This window comes from Podarcis erhardii (assembly GCF_964252035.2).
Source record: "Podarcis erhardii genome assembly, chromosome: 8".
Taxonomy (NCBI): Eukaryota; Metazoa; Chordata; class Lepidosauria; order Squamata; family Lacertidae; genus Podarcis; species Podarcis erhardii.
Window position 1 is genome coordinate 81,385,188 of NC_138499.1, and position 19,831 is coordinate 81,405,018.

General features: G+C 42.3%; 1 protein-coding gene across 4 annotated transcripts; it reads left to right on the forward strand.

The window, feature by feature from the left end:
* The first annotated feature begins 189 nt into the window (after nucleotides 1–189).
* Nucleotides 190–19,281, forward strand: LOC309347915 (carboxymethylenebutenolidase homolog). 4 transcript variants are annotated; one of them, XM_081872905.1, is made up of 7 exons: nucleotides 190–445; nucleotides 11,114–11,190; nucleotides 11,670–11,893; nucleotides 14,388–14,495; nucleotides 15,552–15,694; nucleotides 16,352–16,443; nucleotides 18,758–19,281. In XM_081872905.1, the coding sequence occupies exons 3-7, from the start codon at nucleotides 11,679–11,681 to the stop codon at nucleotides 18,941–18,943; spliced, it is 744 nt and encodes a 247-aa protein (XP_081729031.1). In that variant the 5' UTR covers nucleotides 190–445; nucleotides 11,114–11,190; nucleotides 11,670–11,678; the 3' UTR covers nucleotides 18,944–19,281. The 4 variants fall into 4 exon arrangements, with proteins under 4 accessions (XP_081729031.1, XP_081729029.1, XP_081729030.1 ...); XM_081872903.1 differs by having other exon boundaries at nucleotides 190–435; nucleotides 11,111–11,190; XM_081872904.1 differs by having other exon boundaries at nucleotides 190–435.
* Nucleotides 19,282–19,831: the final 550 nt, after the last annotated feature.

A 19,831-nucleotide genomic window follows, 5' to 3' on the forward strand; every position in this document is an offset into this window, starting at 1 on the left:
CAGAGCCAGAGATCTTGCCAGGGGGTTGTCCTTTTCTAGCTTAAACAGAAACCTAGACAGCTGGTTGCGAGGAAATTGCATAGTGCCTTCTCCTTAGCAGCTTTTCTCTGTTCTTCAGTTGTTACCCCCACCCTGCCAAAAAAAACAACTCTAAAAATCAGCCTTGGGGAACAAGAGAAGCCTGTCTCTTCCCTTTTCCTGTCTTTCTGGATTAGGCATTTATCTTCAAAGCAGCCTCCACCTTCTTCTCCTAACTTCATATCTCCCATAACATCTGAAAGGAACACAGCACTGGAATGGAATCTGAGCAGCAGCTATAGAACTGTTACTGTTGCTGCATTTTTTCTTTTCTTACATCAGCCGGGCAACCTGCAAGTTTCTCCTCATCGCCAAAGGCATCTTCCTTGGGTTTAGATCACAACCCCTCCAATCCAGGTATGTTCAGGTAGGGCAATAATGCCTCCTACCCTATCCTGAGGTTAGGACAGCTGCAGTTCTATAAAACCGTGGAGCAAAGGGGGGAGAAATGGAGATTCAAGCAGTGACAGGTGTTACAAATAATGGCGGTGTATTTTAGTGGCTTTGAGTGTAAGCTACCCATCAGGAACTCTTGGCTTCAGATCTTACCTCTGCTTCAAACTCATTACACGACCGTAGCAGACCACTCTCTCTTAGCCTAACACCCACCCAGCCCACATGCGGTCAGGAGATAACAATAATAATCAACTTTACATGGTTGCTATTGTTTTTACAAAATAATGTATGTGCTCTGAACACCCGGAAGAGCTATATAAATGCTAATGTGTTGTTACTTAAATTACTGGAACATATTTTGCAAGGGATTAAGATGCTAGATTTTATATATTACATAGTAGGAAACGAAAAGAATCCTTTTTTATTTTTGAGTCCTCCCACAAGAGTTCTATACTGTATTCTATAAAAAGAAATAAAGGAATGATTATTATGACTAATATTCTTTGAAGTGCTTAAGACAATCTTCAGCTAGTGTTACTCAAGTTCTATCTGTTTTGTATGGAGAACATCATTTTTGAATTGCTGCCACCAAATCATAGAAGATTTGCTACTGAAATTAGCAGGATATCTGTGCAAATATCAAGAGAGGGACTCAAGATAGGGCATGCTTTCAGATAGATGTTTATTGTGCAAATGGTGATCCTCATGTACACACCAAAATACCTGTATCTGGATTTTAATCTGGATTTACCCTTTCCATAGGGAATTTGATAAATAAAAAGACAACAACCCATCTGCAAATTAAGCCCATCTGCAATTATCCCAAGTACATGTAAAATAAATTGCCAGGGTGTACAGTATCTGAATGAGGTTAAACCACGTTTAAACCACCCTGAATGAGGGTGGTGCTGTGGGTTAAACCACAGAGCCTAGGACTTGCCGATCAGAAGGTCGGCGGTTCGAATCCCTGCGACGGGGTGAGCTCCTGTTGCTCAGTCCCTGCTCCTGCCAACGTAGCAGTTCGAAAGCACGTTAAAGTGCAAGTAGATCAATAGGTATCGCTCCGGCGGGAAGGTAAACGGCGTTTCCGTATGCTGCTCTGGTCCACCAGAAGTGGCTTAGTCATGCTGGCCACATGACCTTGAAGCTGTACGCAGCCTCCCTCGGCCAATAAAGTGAGATGAGCACTGCAATCCCAGAGTCGGTCACGACTGGACCTAACGGTCAGGGGTCCCTTTACCTTTGTACAGTACAGTGGTGCCCTGCAAGACAAATGCCTTGCAAGACGAAAAACTCGCTAGACGAAAGGGTTTTCCGTTTTTCGAGGCGCTTCGCAGGACGAATTTCCCTATGGGCTTGCTTCGCAAGACGAAAACGTCTTGTGAGTCTTGCGAGTTTTTTCCCTTTCCCCCCCTTTTTCTAAGCCGCTAAGTGGCTAATAGCCGCTAAGCCGCTAAGCCGCTAATAGCGCTAAGCCGCTAAGCCGCTAATAGGGGTGCTTCACAAGACGAAATAACCGCAAGACGAAGAGACTTGCAGAACGAATTAATTTCGTCTTGCGAGGCACCACTGTATCTGAATATGTTTGAGTTTCAGAAATGTATGTTCAAACATCTGCTTGGCTACCAAATTCACAGGGTGGCTACTGTTGCTATACAGATTTTTCTCCCCTTCCTTTTCTTCAGAGTGCTCAAGGCCCCTCTTCAATTTCACCCTCACAATAAAGCCTGTGAGACAGGCTAATGTGGGAGGTGGCAAATCGCCCAGGGTCACTCAGTGTATTTTGATCTTGACTAAGCTATTGTGGCCCAGTTCAAATGCAGCAATATCGGACTAATGAATCATAATTTATTAGACCAAGAGGGAACATTGCGATCTGCGTTCGCTTCACTCATGCACCATAATAGAACAGTTCTGTGGTTTGCTGAACCACACAGAGGAATTCAACGTAGCACTAAGCAGACTGTTCTGTCAGCACAAGCGTTTCTGGTTTTGCCTCCAAGTTTATTAGTTTGGACATTACAGGCAAATATGGCTTAATAGCTCACAACTGGCTGATTGCTCAGTTGGTAGAGCATGAGACTCTTAATAAGAGTCATGCGTTTCAGAGGCATAGCGGGTGGCAGGAGGGCCATGGCCCCAGGCACAGAATTCAGAGGGGGTAATCAGGTGCCCCCATGACAGGCTCCCTCATTGAGGCCAGAACTGCGGCAAGGAAGCAAGCCAGCACGCCTGCCCGCCGGCATGGCCCTCCACACCCTGGGCTCCAACAACCCACGCTACATCACTGATGGGCTGGGGCTCCATGTTGGGTAAAAGATTCCTGTATTGGACTAAATGACCCTTTCAACACTGCAACTCTATGATTCTGTGACTGTATAACATAAGTGCTGAAGCCAGGTGCACAAAGGGAGGGCTGTGGATGGAGTGTGCAGACACAAAGCCCATTATCAGTCTCTTAGAGTGACTGTTGCGGGGGTGAGAGGCGATTTTGTATGTAAAAATTAATGCTAATAGTACCCCAGCTAAAGGATACTAAGGCTAGATCTAAAAAAGGTAAAGGTAAAGGGACCGCTGACCATTAGGTCCAGTCGTGGCCGACTCTGGGGTTGTGGTGCTCATCTCGCTTTATTGGCCGAGGGAGCCGGCGTGCAGCTTCCGGGTCATGTGGCCAGCATGACTAGATCTAGGCTAGATCTACACAGGCTAGATCTACACAGCTATAAAAAAACATTCTGAAAACGCGCTGCAAAAGAACGTCATAAAGCTCATAAATGAAAATATCATTGAGCTGTGATCAATGGGGAAAGGAAATTCACACAGCTGACTTTTTCAGTTTGAGGCTGCAATCCCATTAATATTTACCGGAGAGAAGCCGCAGTGTACTCAGTGAAACAAACTTCTGCGGAGAAGACACAAAAATAAGTTTGCACTGTAACCGGTGAAGGAAAGAAGATAGCAGATTGTTTGCTGGAGTCAATCAGGAGAGAGCAACAAGAAATTGGTTCAAATTGTGGTGATGCTTATACCTGAAAGCACTGTAGAAATACCCGCTGGTTGTGTGCTTATTTGTTCTAGATACCTTTATCCCATTTTTTCTTCCACTAGAGGGAACTCAAAGCATCTAAAAGCATAGAAGTACAAAGGGAAGAGGCAGCAAAGAGTTTGACTAGCCAAATAAATACAAAAAAGCTTAAGGAAAGGCTGGAATAGCCCCAAGCTAGGTTGATTCAAATATGGATCACACAGCTGTTATCATCTGCTGCTCTTTGGCCCATTTCCCTTTTAATGGGCATGAAAATATTTGCCCACCATGCAGGGATAATTGGAGGGTCCCTTCCAACTCTACAGTGCTATGCTATGCTATGATTAATGTGCATACGCTGTGAAGTTATGATGTAAGATGTAGGGACAGGGGAGGAATTTGGTTCAGTTCACTTGAAAGCAAAGCTCCCTAATTTGCTCTTTCCAAAACAATATGAGAACTGAAACCCAGACATCCTTCGAAATTCACACTTTTCTGAATTTTGCCATGCAGTTCTGTGGCCAAGCAATGTGTACAAAAATGCATATACTGCAGCAAAGTGGACATAAAATATTATTCAACATAAAAAATGCATTAAATTCAAGGAAAATATTTGGCAAATATGTGTATATATTGTTTTTATATAGTACAAGCTGAGCATTGGTTATTAAGCATTGGAATATTAAAGCGGTTTAGAAATAAATGATAAATATATTAGGCAAAACTGCATACATTGGGAGAGATTTGCTGGAAGATGCTGACTGAGTTTCAATATGACTTCCTGATATAAGATTGTGGAGAACTAATTGGGAAAATTGAGAGAAACCAAAACTGCTCATCTGTAGTCTGGTGTCAGTGAATAGCTGAAATGAGACAGGGTGCAATGGAATTAATTAGGAACTGGGCTTTTCCCAACCAAATTTATTGAATATTCCAAACTCCTCTCGTGCACTGCCCTAATTGCAGAGACTCCCCTTTTCAATATTTTTCACTGGCTAACAACTTTTCTCAGTGATGACACTGACTATGGAATAGACTTCCCGAGGAAAGCTTGGCAGGCTATTGTATTACTTAGATGTGCTTTTAATTCCTTTTGGAAAATTGCACTAAGGCCTCTGAGTCTAATTTAGTTTTATAGGAGTCTATTTGGGTGGTTTAGATCTTTCTTTCTCTTCACCCTTGCTTCATACATATGACCCACAATTTAAATGTTTCTTTAAGTGCAGTCGCTTTATTGTACAAGCATGCTGTGTGCTATAGTTAATTAAATTGCTTTTAGTAACACAATATGTGAACCTCACTAGGGTATTATTATTTTTTGGTTAATTTGTTTATGATAAATTTGGAGGCCTTTCAGATATTATATGGTATTATTATTATTATTATTATTATTATTATTATTTATACCCCACCCATCTAGCTGGGTTTCCCCAGCCACCCTGGGTGGCTCCCAATAGAATATTGAAAACACAATAAAATTGAAACACAATAAAACATCAAACATCAAAAACTTTCCTAAACAGGGCTGCCTTCAGGTGTTTTCTAAAAGTCAAGTAGTTGTTTATTTCCTTGACATCTGATGGGAGGGTGTCCACAGGGTGGGCACCACTACCGAGAAGGCCCTCTGTCTGGTTTCCTGTAACCTCACTTCTCGCAGTGAGGGAATCACCAGAAGGCCCTCAGAGCTGGACCTCATTGTCCGGGCTGAACGATGGAGGTAGAGACGTTCCTTCAGGTATTCCGGGCTGAGGCCGTTTAGGGCTTTAAAGGTTAACACCAACACTTTGAATTGTGCTCAGAAATGTACTGGGAGCCAATGAAAGTCTTTCAGGACCAGTGTTTTATGGTCCCAGCGGCCGCTCCCAGTCACCAGTCTAGCTGCCGCATTCTGGATTAGTTGTAGTTTCTGGGTCACTTTCAAAGGTAGCCCCACGTAGAGCACATTGCAGTTGTCCAAGCAGGAGATAACTAGAGCAAGCACCACTCTGGCGAGACAGTCTGTGGGCAGGTAGGATCTCAGTCTGCATACCAGGTGGAGCTGGTAGACATGCCAGGAAGAATAAAAATGTGCAGGGGGATCAGCTCAACCAGTTGGACCCACGCCTGACTTCTGTGCATTCACCTGACCTTCTGCCCTAAGACTAAACACATACAGAAGGTCAGATGACACTACGGAATGGCACAAGACTTTCTGGTGCAAGCCAATCTTGTCCTAAATCAAAGTTGTCCTCTAGCATTGGACTTAAGTTATTTCACCCATCTCTTGTAAACCAGCACAATGTGCCAGGCATGAGTAGTTGGCAGCTCGGAATTATTACTGCTGCAATTCTTAATTCAAATTCCATCCCATCCTTTCCCCCCGAAGGAGCCCAATAAAGCACACATAAAATAATAAACCAAGCAGCGATAAAAGAATGTGTATCAAGAAACAGCATAGTAACAAAAGTCCATATAAATTTCCCAGTTCTGAATTTTCTTCTTCCTCATGCTGGCATTTTGAATTTCAGTTCAGAGCCACTCCCCAAAATACAGACATTTGCCACCCTTGTTCTCCAGCATGACATGTAGGTGGGAAGGACAAACATTGCTGGCAAATAATTGCTGATGGAAGGTTCTGGGAATAATGAGGAGGAACACTTGGTGCTTCCAGTTCCATCTACACTGAGGGCTGCCATGAGGGTGGCAACGCAAGATTCATGCAAATGCCCCACTGGCTAAACAGGATTCTGCTGAAATTGTTGAACTCGCCAGCTGCTTGGTCTTTAGTGCAGACCACATCAAAGCTAGTTGGCTGTGAGATTGAGGAAATCCTGGAAGAGGAAATGGTGGAGGAAATGATTGCACTAGCAATCTTGTTTTGATGAATCAGGGACTTGCCATTACATAAGAGCCTTTCCAGGCCACAGGGATACCAACTAGAATTAAATATTGGGGTGCCAATGTAAGCCCCACCCTGCATAAACACACCCTCCAACATTTCTCTGATAAAACCAGGAACGTCAACAACAACAACAACAACAACAACAACAACAACAACAACAACAACAATAATTTATACCCTGCCCATCTGGCTGAGCCTCCCCACCCATCTGATTGGGTTGCTCCAGCCACTCTGAGTGGCTCCCAACATATATAAAAACATAATGAAACACTAAACATTTTTAAAAAAACTTCCCTATACAGGGCTGCCTTCAGATGTCTTCTAAAGGTTGTAGAGTTATTTATCTCATTGGCTCGTGGGTGGCATAACTCCATACCCTCCCACATTTCTCCAATTAAAATAGGGATGTCCTAAGGAAAAGTGGGACATTCTGGGATCAAATTGGAAACCAGGACAGCTTCTGTAAATCCGGGGCTGTCCCTGGAAAATAGGGACACTTGGAGGGTTTGTGATCACAAGATGTAGCACCATCTGTTTTTAGCACAGTAAGTGTTCAATTGTTATGCATTCATTCACCATATACCCTATATACATTTATTGCATCTTCCCTTGTGGTTCGTTCAAAGTGGCATTTTTGTTTTATCTACAGAAACTACGTTCATTGTTGCTGCATTTGCTCTGCAGAATGTAGTTGTGGGTCACGACATTTATTAGATGTTGAATTATAAGTGTCTGAATTCTACTCTCCTCTGTCTCAAAACATGGCCCAACTATTGAGTGGCTTTACTTTAGTCTTAGTTTTCTCAACGATTTAAAGGTTGAGCAGCTATTTATCGGGACCATTCCCGAAATTAGATGGTTGTTAACCTGATTTTTATAAAATGATTGCAGATGCTTGCATTGACTTGCTTCTGTGCATTTGACATTATATTTAAATGACATTTATGACTAATAAACGTATTTCCACATTAATTTCGATGGGAAAGAATTACACAGAATGTGTACACATAGGAATCTACCATGTCCATTTGTAGCATTCGAAAGTACATCAAATACATGAATCCAGCAAAGGCAGGTAGAAGACAATCTTCTGCATGACTTTTGTTTACTCAGTTTTTTCTGATTAATTTTCTTAGTTAACATATTGATGCCCGTCTCCACTTATTCACAGTGCTGTTGTTCATACACTACACTGGCTACCAATTAATTTCTGGGCCGAATTCAAAGTACTGGTTTTGACCTATAAAGCCATAAAGAGTTTAGGATCGCAATACCTCAAGGACTGCTTATCTCCATGTGAACCTACCCAGACCATCATATCATCTTCTGAGGTCCTTCTTTGTTTGCCTCCTCCATGAGGGGTCCATAGCATAGCAACATGAGAATGGGTCTTCTCCACAGTGGCTCCCCGTCTGCGGAATATCTCCAGGGGCGCCGACTTATAAAAAATATTGGGGGGGCGGGGGCCAATACCGACTTATAAAAAATATTGGGGGGGCCCAAGACCTCCAAACCGCTGCTGCTGGGGGAACGAAAGGGGCGAGCCCCGGGCTGTCCCGACCTTAAGTGAACCTGTGAGGGCTCGCCCTTTGCAGCAGCTGATTGGCTGCCGCCGTGGGCGGTGAATATTAATGAGCTAGGGGGAATCCCCGCTTCTCGTGGGGCTGACGCCAGCCCCGCGAGATTGTTGATGGGTCGAGAGCCCGCAACCCCACCCCCTCTCTAGATCGGTAGTGGCTTTGTTTTAACTCATTACTGAATGTATTTTAAAAGGTAACTATCGTCAAACAAGGAAAATAAAAAATACCAACATAATTTTGTGATTTTACAAAGCATAATATAACTAATAATTTTCTTAAATTATTGGGGGGGCAGAGCCCCCCAAATGAATTTTTGAGGGGGCTCGGGCCCCCTCAGGCCCCATGGAGTCGGCGCCTATGAATATCTCCCTAGGAAGGTTCACCTAATGCCTTCATTACACATCTATAGGCGCCAAGCAAAAATGTTCCTCTTTAACCATGTCTTTGGCTGATTGTGGACGCAGGTGGCGCTGTGGTCTAAGCCACAGAGCCTAGGGCTTGTCGATCAGAAGGTCGGGGGTTCGAATCCCCACGACGGGGTGAGCTCCCGTTGCTCAGTCCCTGCTCCTACCAACCTAGCAGTTTGAAAGCATGTCACAGTGCAAGTAGATAAATAGGTACCGCTCCGGCGGGAAGGTAAACGGCGTTTCCATGCACTGCTCTGGTTCACCAGAAGCGGCTTGGTCATGCTGGCCACATGACCCGGAAGCTGTCTGCGGACAAACGTCAGCTCCCTCAGCCAGTAATGCGAGATGAGCTCCACAACCCCCGAGTCATCCGCGACTGGACTTAATGGTCAGGGTTCCCTTTCCCTAACCTTTGGCTGATTGACATCTAATGCCCTTTTAAAATGTGTTGTGGAGTGGGGGATTATTGAGGGTTCTTGTTTTTGTTTATCTTATGTATAGTCATACCTCGGGATCAATACGCTTCAGGATAAGTATTTTCGGGTTCCGCTCCACTGCGACCTGGAAGTAACAGAGTGCGTTACTTCCGGGATTCACTGCTCACGCATGCGCAGACAGTCAAAATCACGTCACCCGCATGCGCAGAAGCAGCGAAACGCGACCTGCGCACGCCCAGTCACGTCTTACGTTCTGTTCAGGATGCGAACGGGGCTCCGGAACGGATCCTGTTCGCATTCTGAGGTACCACTGTATTCTGTATTTTGCATTATGCTTTTATGTTGTGAACCACCCTAAGACCTGCGGGTAAATAATTTGAATAATTTAATAACAACAACAACAAGCTGCTTCCAATGGCAACTATTACGATTGCAAAAACAATTAACTGCAAGAATGTAGCAACTAGCCATCAATAATGATGTATGGACAGGCCTGCTTCCAGCACATGCCTCTCTTAATTGCAGATATATGCCTTGCCCCGTATTCCTAGTCAGCAATTTGTATGAATTCCAAGGTATTCAGTGTTCAAATTACTATTAGCGCAGATTACAACAACTTTTCCACTAAGGTGTCTTACATCAGGCCTGCTGTCTGGAGGCAGATGAATTGACAATTACCAAGTTTTCATCATTTGCTTAATAGCACTCAACTGCCTTTGAAGTGGGACCCCGCCTTTCAGTCTTATTAAAGTGCAATGTTTTTTCAAGCATTGCTGCTTTTTGTTTTGTTTTGTTTTTTTAAATGATATTTTATTAAGTTTTAAAAAGAAAAAAGTTATAAGACAATAAGTAGAAAAAAACACAAAAGAAATACAACAACACAAAAATACAAACATTTAACATAGAAAGAAAAGGAAAAATAAAAAAATAAAAATCCCTCTTTTTAATTTCTCATCGTTCATTAACTTATTTTCCTGACTTCCTCACACCTCCCTTTTTTGTATTCCATTTAAAAATTGGTTCAGCAAATTCATACCCTGTTGATTTATCCTTAATTTTTTTCCCCTCACATAATATAGCTTCAAATTTTCATCTACTATCAATTCATTCTTACATATTCTTATTTTGCCTTATTACTAGAACCCCTTCATTTCATTTCAACGTCATCAACATTCAAAAATTTTACAATGTTTCTGTAAATAAATTTTAAATTTCTTCCAGTCTTCTTCCACCAACTCTTCTCCCTGGTCTCGGATTCTGCCAGTCATTTCCGCCATCAAGCATTGCTGCTTTGATGTACCTTGTGCTCTGGCCACCCACTCAACATGCCCTCTGGTTGGCATGTCGATTTTCAACTACAGTTTTCTGCAGGACTTGATCTCCTTCTGCAGGGCCTGTAAGACAGAGCTATTCCACCTGGCCTTCAATTTGAATTAGCCTGATCCTCTATTCCCTTTTCCCTTTCCTCTTCTATGAAGAAACCCTTTCTTGGAACCACACATTTAAATTCCTCCCTGGTCTCCTTGCTGGCCCTAGTAGGGCCAACTTGGTCAGTTAGCCCTGGTGATCATTTGATGTCTACTGACTGGGTCCCCCCCCTCAAAAAAAGAGACTCCTGAATTTTATTGATATTGATGATTCATTTTATGCTGTTTTTAAGTCACATTTTAATCAATGTTTTATATTTGCTTTTAGCCACCCTGAGCCTGGTTTTTAAACCAGGAAGGGCAGGGTATAAATAAAAAATTATTATTATTATTATTTATTATTCTGTTATTCATTCAGTCTGTTCCCAGTTTATATACTTCAAAGACGCTGGAACTTACTTTCATCAATTTTCACAATCACTACAAATACTAGTAATCTTTGTTTTAATATTGGTGTGTGTGTATAGAACTATGCTGAAAGAAGGAGGCTTTAAAAAACAACCCCCTTCCTCATTTTTTACTTTTACATGAGTTGTTGCTGGCACAGTATTCAAGGTGTCCCTTTAAATTTGTCCTTGGCACTTTGGTCTGAACTTACCGTATTTTTCGCTCTATAACACGCACCCGACCATAACACGCACGTAGTTTTTAGAGGAGGAAAATCTGTAGGCATGCCACCCATAGGCATTCCCTCCATAACACGCACAGACATTTCCCCATACTTTTTAGGAGGAAAAAAGTGAGTGTTATGGTGCAAAAAATACGGTACTTCTGTTTCCCATACTGTGCTTTCTTCTTTCCCCCCCCAATCTAATGAAGCCCTTGATTAGTTGCATCAGATGTGCTTGAGAAAACACCCAGTGTTTTTCTCTCTCTCAGCAGGTACTCAAGGGTACTCAGTACCAGCACCTCTTTTTGTTGTTGTTAACAAGTGTGGCACTTACTGTGACAACTTCCTGGTGAGTACTGGAACCTATTTTTCTAGAAAGAAAAACACTGACGACACCTGTTGTATTTGTGCTGTTGTGAGGGGTTCTATTCAGGGGGTTAAATAATACCATATTTACGTGAACTGAATGCGTCATCAAATCTAATGGGCACCTCAATTTTCAAAACACTGAAACCAAAAATGTATTTGCTGGTGAATGTAAATGTGTCATCAAATCTAATGCGCACTCTAATTTTATGAAGTAATTTGGCCAAAAAAGGTGTGCGTTACATTCAAGTAAATATGGTAGTTAGACTGGAGAAGCCAGTATAAGTCGCAATTTCAGCTGAATTTGGGGGAACCACTTGAAGCATCTATTGTGTTGAGCTATTTCAATTGCTTTTGTTCCGATTTGCTCATTTCTGTTGCTCCATGTGGGTCATTTTCATTTTTTTAACAATAGCTTCTTTTTGTTTATATTTGACTAATTACATTTTGTTTACATTTCAGTTTTCTGTAATGACTAGTCAGGATTTACCTTTCCAATATGATGTTGGAAGAAGAAGCACTTACACGGGGCGTGGCCAAGATGTGCAAGTTGATAACATCAAAGCATATGTTTGCCAACCTCCTTCCAACACGGACAAAGCTGTGATTGTGATACACGACATATATGGATGGCAATTCCCAGATACCAGATACGTTGCTGATATCCTTGCAGCTAAAGGATACATGTGAGCAATTGGTTCTTTTTAACCTTCCTCAATCTCTACGTTATGGTTGCGAGGCCATAAATTTGACCGGACTTGTGATTTTCATACAGAAAAGTTATTCGTCACCTCTTGTCTGAATGTCTTCCTGAAAGGCATTAGTCTCATTAAAAAACGTACATTAAGAAATATTACTTGAAATGGGGGCACTTAATGCATTGTTTTATCTTAAGTTCACAGTGGATCTGGAAATAAAATGGCTTACAAATAAAGAATTTGATGGGTTGAGATAGGAATTTTGTGGTCTTGATATATGGTCATGTTCATAAGTGTACCAACCAAACACGTACATCGATCAGCACAGGAAGACCGACCTGAAACCATTTTGATTCCTAAACTGAGCAAATGTTTTTTTCTGCAAGGTCAAAGTGGGAAACCTCCCCATTGTCTCTTTCCTCACAAATCTTGTCTTAAGGGCACATTCCTGTCTTAAGGGCACATTTAAGATATGAATAGGGTGTGAGCCTGTGACCTGGCCCAGGAACTAAGTATTTATCATTACAAAAGACTAGCCAGGCTTCCCAGGCAATCCAATCAAGTAACCTGCCAGACAGGAGATAAACAGTGACAGGAGAAAAACAACATTCAAATTTCTGTTTTAGACCGCCTTTTCTGTGATGTAGGTATGATGTATATGGGGGGTGGTCTTAGGTTACACCCCTTCTGTGATGTATGTATGATGTATGGAGGGGTGGTCTTGAGCTCCGGGGCAGGGAATTTAAAATGTCTATATATATAAGGCCTTGTGCACCATTGTTCGGGGTTCCACCTCCCTCCTGCGATGTGGTGAGTGAGGACCCTGTTGCAACAGATCAGTAAAGATCAAGCTTACTAGCTGCTTTGCTTCTCAATATTCTCTGGTTGGCCTCTGTTATTTTCTCCTACCAATAGGGAACCTATGTAAGGACTCTCTATGGGCCCTTGGATACCCCATAAGGGAAAAGGGCAGATTTTTGTTTACATCAGGGTTCAGCAGGGCTTTTCATAGCAGTGCTGCATAATCCTGTCCCTTCCTCAGAGAAAGTGAGTTCTAGTTGGTGGTGAAGCTGGGCTTTGCTGGGGGCCTTGACCAGCAAAGGTCCACTTCAAACACCACCACAACACTGTTTTCACCTAGCACAGGGTATTCAAAAAGTTCAAAGATACTGTGAGGGAGCTCTCTGTTTATATGCTCTTCTGGGTGAAGGGGTCCCACTGAGGATGTTTCCCCCAATAACTACTAGACTACTAATATCCATGCTAAACATATAGCAAAGCACTGAGTTAGCTGCAGAGTCTAGATATGAAGGGTTTAGCAACAGATGAATCGAAGGGTACTCAGGAGGGCCTTATCAACAGGACCCTCATTTTTTTGGCATTCGGCAAGTTTCACAACTTGTTTTTATGTGCAATGGAGCAACACGCAACACACCTTCTCAGCTTAGAAGTGCAAATTTCTTAATTGATACAGATGGTGTGGTGTAATATTAAAGAATGTAAAATGTTCATTCATACAGTGGAACCTTGGTTGTTGCGCACTTTGGAAGCCGAACAATTCAGAACCTGAATGCCGACAACCCGAAAGTGAATGCTTTCCGTTTTCGAACACGCCTAGGAAGTCAAACAGCTTCCGAGGTGTATTTCTTCATTTTTAAAAGGAGTTTGCCGACCGGCAATTGCATCTCAGCTGTCAAACGTTTTGGAAGTTGAACAGTGCTCCGGAACGGATTACGTTCGACAACCGTGGTTCCACTGTATTAATAAAAATGTTTCTGCTCTTATGCCACAAATCAACCGATAATATATACAAACCACTCCTTTTTCAGTGCCTTATTTTGTTTTTGTGTTGTCATTTTTTGAATTATTATTTTGACTATGGGCCTCAAAAGGTAGAAGTGGCCCAGGCCTCTCTGGGTCTCAGAGTGGACCTGCCTACAGACAGTGCACGCAGGATTGGGGTATTATTATTATTTTGCCCATCCCTTGGGACACTCCCTAGACCAGACACCCTCCCTAGGCCAAAAACTTTCTGTCCTGTCTTTTCATTGAGTCCTTTTGCCTTGCTGGAATGTGTCATTGAACTGTGACACTGCCTCTTCCTTTCCTGGATATGGAACTGTTGCAAGTGCAAGTCACACACCAATTGTGTAATGATCTAGAATAAGAATTTGAAGCACAAACACTCTAGGTTTAAACAACTTAATGAAAATAAATGCCTTTAATATGTGAATTCTTAACTGCTGTACATTGGATGAATGTTGGCTGGATGCCACAATGATCTGAGGTGGTGTCGATGAAAATGATTTCATTATCGCCAATCACAGCACACAGGGAGGGAGTTTTTGCAAAGATTGTCACTGGGGAGATAAGGGTAAAACTTTCCTGCATGCTGCAATCTCTATGCACAGACTTAAAATGACATATTTTTTTTAAAAGGCTGAACAGGTTATGGGTAACATCTGTCTGCTATTCCATACAGAACCATATGCCCAGATTTCTTCCTGGGAAAAGAACCATGGAAAACTACTGATCGTTGGCAGAATTTTGCAGACTGGTTAAAGCACCGAGATCCCACGAAGGTGGACAAGTAAGACTAACATTTATTCCAAAGCTATAACTAATCGATGTAGCTAAGGGGACAACATAAGGTTAATTCAGCATCGACAGGAGAATTGAATTTTGGGAGGGGCATTGACATACCCTCCAACATTTCTCTGATGAAAATAGGGACGTCCCATTCCAGAATGATAATTTAACTATTAATACCACACACATCTTACTGGGTTGCCCCAGCCACTCTGGGCAGCTTCCAGCATATATAAAACCACAATAAAACATTAAAAAAAACTTCCCTATACAGGATTGCCTTCAGACAACTCAGGAGTCGGATAACGCCATACCTTCTAATATTTCTCCAATTAAAATAGGGACATTCTAAGGAAAAGTGGGAAATTCCAGGATCAAATCAGAAACTTGGAAGGCTTCTCTAAACCAGGGACATCCCTTGGAGGGTCTGTATTGATTGAGCTATGCAATATGATCCTAAGCATACTTATTCAGAAGCCAATCCTGTTGAGATCAATGGAACTTACATCCAAGAAAGTCTGCATAGGATTTTAGGCTAAACAGTGGCAGACTTGAGGCTCTCAAATTTCAACAGCACCCTGCGCGTAGCTATAATTCGACACGCCCCACCTCTGTTATTCCTTAACAGACTTATTAACTCCCCTTCATGGTTTACACATTCTTTTGACATTCAATTTAGTATTATCAATCCTTGTCACTCTTCCATGTTCAGTTGTTCCTCTTACAAGTGTGTAAAAAATAAGGAATAGCACCAGATATCCATTTTCATAGATAAATTAAGCATTATTTCCTGTGTTTGTACTTCTATAAAATTCCAAATGGTGCCTCTCTTGGTCACCAGTTGTGGGCAAGCCCACACTTTTAAAAGGACATGTGCCATTCAAAGCAAATGGTTTCATTTAAAATCAGTTCCCATAATTTAGTGGCCCTCTGATAACCCGGCATCTTCCTGAGTGGGTCAGTGCTTTTTTAACAGCAGGTGAAGGTGGGAAAGCAAGTTTTGATAATATTGCAATTGTATGTAGATGTCTTAGTTCCCTTTTGTTCATGGTTGTAGGACAGCTGCTATTTTCATGAAGTATCTTAAGGAGCAGCACAATGCAATGAAAATCGGTGTCATTGGATTTTCTTGGGGTGGAATGGCTGTACATCACTTGATGTTGACAAATCCTGATTTTCAAGCTGGGGTATCCCTCTATGGTAATGACAAATGTTTGTAAACTTGAGCAGGCTCCTATGCTTTTGTGCATTGAAACATTTATAGTCTAAGTCTGTGTAAGGATGAGCTGCAGCATTCATGATGGCTATTTATTTCAGCAACATATGCTTCGTTCTCTCACTGTTCCAGCAAGGGGAATAAGGATGCAATCCTATGTGCCTCCCTAACTTCTTGTGGCAGGGAGTTCCATAGGGTTCGGCCCACAACACCTCTTCTTTTTTTTCTTCCACGTAAGTTCAGTTGAGTTGAGTTTCACTTTCACAGAAGTTCAGTTTAGCATCACATATGAGCCAGGGTTGCTGATTTGCAACAAACAGTGATTAATCGCTAAACACACTAACTCAATAAACTTTTTCTTTCAAGTGTGCCTCTTATCTGGGACCTCAGCCATCAAACAGTAAAAATTATCCTACAAGGAAAATATAGGATTTTCCTGGCATTTGATTGCTATAAATCATTACCTATAACACTGCTAATTAAGCTGAGGGGGCATTTTTGTTTTTTAACTGCTGCCCTTGAGAACATGAGAAAGAACGGATGAGAGATACATACCGCTGAAGTAAATGGAAACCTTTGTTCTCTATTGACCTTGAAGAATATACTACTTGATTTAACCTCTTTCTTTAAATATGCTTTAGGAATCATCAGAGACTCTGAAAGTAGGTATAATTTGCTGAATCCTACCTTTTTCATATTTGGTGGAAAAGATCACACCATTTCTTCTGATCAGGTAAGCTATTGCATAGTGAAGTCTCTGGCAGAGGGGCCAAGGCATGGTAACATTACAATAAACACAAAACAATCGCTTGGGATTTAAACAGGCTACGGCTTTATTAATCACAGGTGTCAGCATATTTTGGCACAGACATTGGGTGTATATCTTGAATCGACCAACCCTTTCTACTGGTAGATTATTTGGTAAGGTTAAGGTAAAAGGTAAAGGTACCCCTGACCGTTTGGTCCAGTCGCAGATGACTCTGGGGTTGCAGCGCTCATCTCGCTCTGTAGGCCGAGAAGCCGGCGTTTATCCACAGACCGCTTCCGGGTCATGTGGCCAGCATGAGTAAGCCGCATCTGGCGAACCAAAGCAACGCACGGAAACACCATTTACCTTCCCGCCGGAGCGGTACCTATTTATCTACTTGCACTTTGACATGCTTTCGAACTGCTAGGTTGGCAGCAGCAGGGACTGAGCAATGGAAGCTCACCCCATTGTGGGAATTCGAACCGCCGACCTTCTGATCGGCAAGCCCTAGGCTCTGTGGTTTAGACCACAGCGCCACCCGCGTCCCCCACAGCACCACCCGTGTTAAGGACTGTACATCAAATTGGAGTGACGCCTCCAAAATTACCATTTGGGAATGCTATGGCCCATAAGCCCCTGTCTGGGCATCTGCACAAAATCAGCTTCCCCCAGATTCCTTTAATGGGATACCCTGATTCCTTGGAGTGGTGGGGTGACTCTGGACACCCTCGCCCACCTAGACTAAGAATTCAACTCAGTGTCTTATCCACCATCAAGATGTGGCAGTTGTTTCTTGGGAGAAAAGCAATGACAAACTTAGACAGCATCTTAAAAAGCAGAGACATCACCTTGCCAACAAAGGTCCGTATAGTTAAAGCTATGGTTTTCCCAATAGTGATGTATGGAAGTGAGAGCTGGACCATAAAGAAGGCTGATCGCTGAAGATGCTTTTGAATTATGGTGCTGGAGGAGACTCTTGAGAGTCCCATGGACTGCAAGAAGATCAAACCTCTCCATTCTCAAGGAAGTCAGCCCTGAGTGCTCACTGGAAGGACAGATCCTGAAGCTGAGACTTCAATACTTTGGCCACCTCATGAGAACAGAAGACTCCCTGGAAAAGACCCTGATGTTGGGAAAGATGGAGGGCACAAGGAGAAGGGGATGACAGAGGACGAGATGGTTGGATGGTGTTCTCAAAGCTACCAGCATGAGTTTGACCAAACTACGGGAGGCAGTGGAAGACAGGAGTGCCTGGCGTGCTCTGGTCCATGGGGTCACGAAGAGTCAGACATGACTAAACGACTAAACAGCAACAACAGGCAAAAAATAAATAAACACACTCAGATAGGTCCAATTTGTCTGAAGGCAAATTCCTCCCTGGCCCTGAATATGGCGACTGAAGACTTCCATAGCAAGGTCTTCTGCACGGTTACCCTCAGAAAGTGTAGTGTATCCAACATCAGCTGAGACTTAGGCTTGGGTACAGCTTGCTTTTATAGCTCTCCTGCAATTGGTTGCAACCACCCAGGCGCGAGCGCAGCCAGTGGAGGAGGAAGTGGCTGTGCCAAAGCTGGAAGACCGCCCAATACCACCACAGCCATGCTGGACCACAACCACTGCTTCTTTCCAGCTGGCAGTTTAGTGTCCATTGTCTTCCAATTCAAACTTTCTTGATGCTTGCCATGGCCTCTTGAGTACAAGCTGCAATTCCTCTGTAATGAGGGACAGGCAGCCTCTATGTGCACTACTTTTCTGATTTAATATTATTTTGCATCTGTTTCTGACAAGAAGAAGCATTGCCACAAATGGAAAAGGAAGCATACTGGTGTGTTAAAGGAGCAAGGCAGAGAATGAAAGACTAACCATATTTGATACAGGTGGAAACGAATTAAGAGAGGAAGAGCATGAAAGACTAACCATATTTGATACAGGTGGAAAAGAATTAAGAGAGGAAGGCAGGCAGGCAGGCAAAGACAACATTAGGTTTGCTCCAGTGAGACTGTCTCCATCTTCCACCTCTTTCACCCCATCCCTGGGCAAATTAGTATATTAAAATTAGTATATTAAAGTTGTAAACGGCTTTGGGTGCGTTGGCATTAAAATGGTGGATTTTTTTATTTTTATTTTTTAAAAATAATTGCACTCTGGCATGGTAGAATTCAATATTGCTTAACTGTAGTTATGGCAACACTAGATTTAAAGAAAAATCTTGAAGGAATTCAGATTAAAAGGGAGCAAATTTGGAAGTTTTGATTTTTAACTTTCGTAGATATCTAATGAAATTGATTGTATGTTACAGGTCACTTTGCTGGAGGAAAAACTGGCAGAATACTGTAGAGTGCCCTTTAAAGTCAAAGTCTATCCTGGACAAGAACATGGCTTTGCTCAGTTAAAGCCTGACGACATGAAGCCTGAAGATCAGCCTTACATAGAGGAGGCAAGAATGGATATGATTGACTGGCTGAACAGATACATTATGTTTTGAAACTTGAATATGTCGCTTTAATTCCTCGCCCCCCCCCCCAAACAAAAAAATGCAGTTTCTTCCCCCCTCTAAAATATTTATAGATTGTGGTGCTATCTATCGGAGAAAAGAGAAGATATACTTTAGAGAACTTTCAGTAATAAATTATGAAATATTTATAATGGAAGGTCCTTGAAATCATTGTCTGGCACACAAAGCATTCAGTATTGGAAATGTGCACGTGTTATAATGAACTTTATATTCTAAGGCTGCCTTAAAACTTATTCTTCTTTTTCCCTGTTTTTTGTGTCCCATTTCCTTCCCACCCCCCGAAAATAAAAATTTTCAGGATCTGAAAATGCATTATATACTAGCCATATTTTGGGCCTTAGGCTATGTACACACTAGCAGCTTAAAATGGAATAAGGTTGTTTCCCATACACTCACACCAAGTTTCAAATCACATTTCTACATTGCTGTATACACCAGGGAGGGCGTGGAGATGTCTTCACCTGATTCACCTTACCTGAATCTTCCAACTACATTATTTAAGGCAACCAGGACAGTGCACAGTATTCCAAATGCAAGTTTTGCCACAGATTTGTATAATGGCCTTATGATACCGGCAGTTTTGTTTTCTCTTCCTTTCCTAACGACCCCTGGTGTGGAATCTGTTTTTCTTCAGGGCTGCCGCTGGGTTGACATCTTCTATCTACTTACAACTCCAAGGTCTCATTCCTGATCAGTCACTGCCAATTCAGACCTGATAAGCATATATGTGAAATAGATAGATAGATAGATAGATAGATAGATAGATAGATAGATAGATAGAGGTCTAATATGCTGTTTTGCATTCACACCTCATTCCCTTGCAACCATTGCCGGTCATCTGACAGGTCGGCAGACTGA

Coding starts and splice junctions, on each gene's coding strand:
- LOC309347915 (XM_081872905.1), top strand. CDS start 11,679: ATGACTAGTCAGGATTTACCTTTCCAATATGATGTTGGAAGAAGAAGC. Junction 11,894..14,387: donor CTTGCAGCTAAAGGATACAT/GTGAGCAATTGG, acceptor TATTCCATACAG/AACCATATGCCCAGATTTCT. Junction 16,444..18,757: donor ACACCATTTCTTCTGATCAG/GTAAGCTATTGC, acceptor TGTATGTTACAG/GTCACTTTGCTGGAGGAAAA.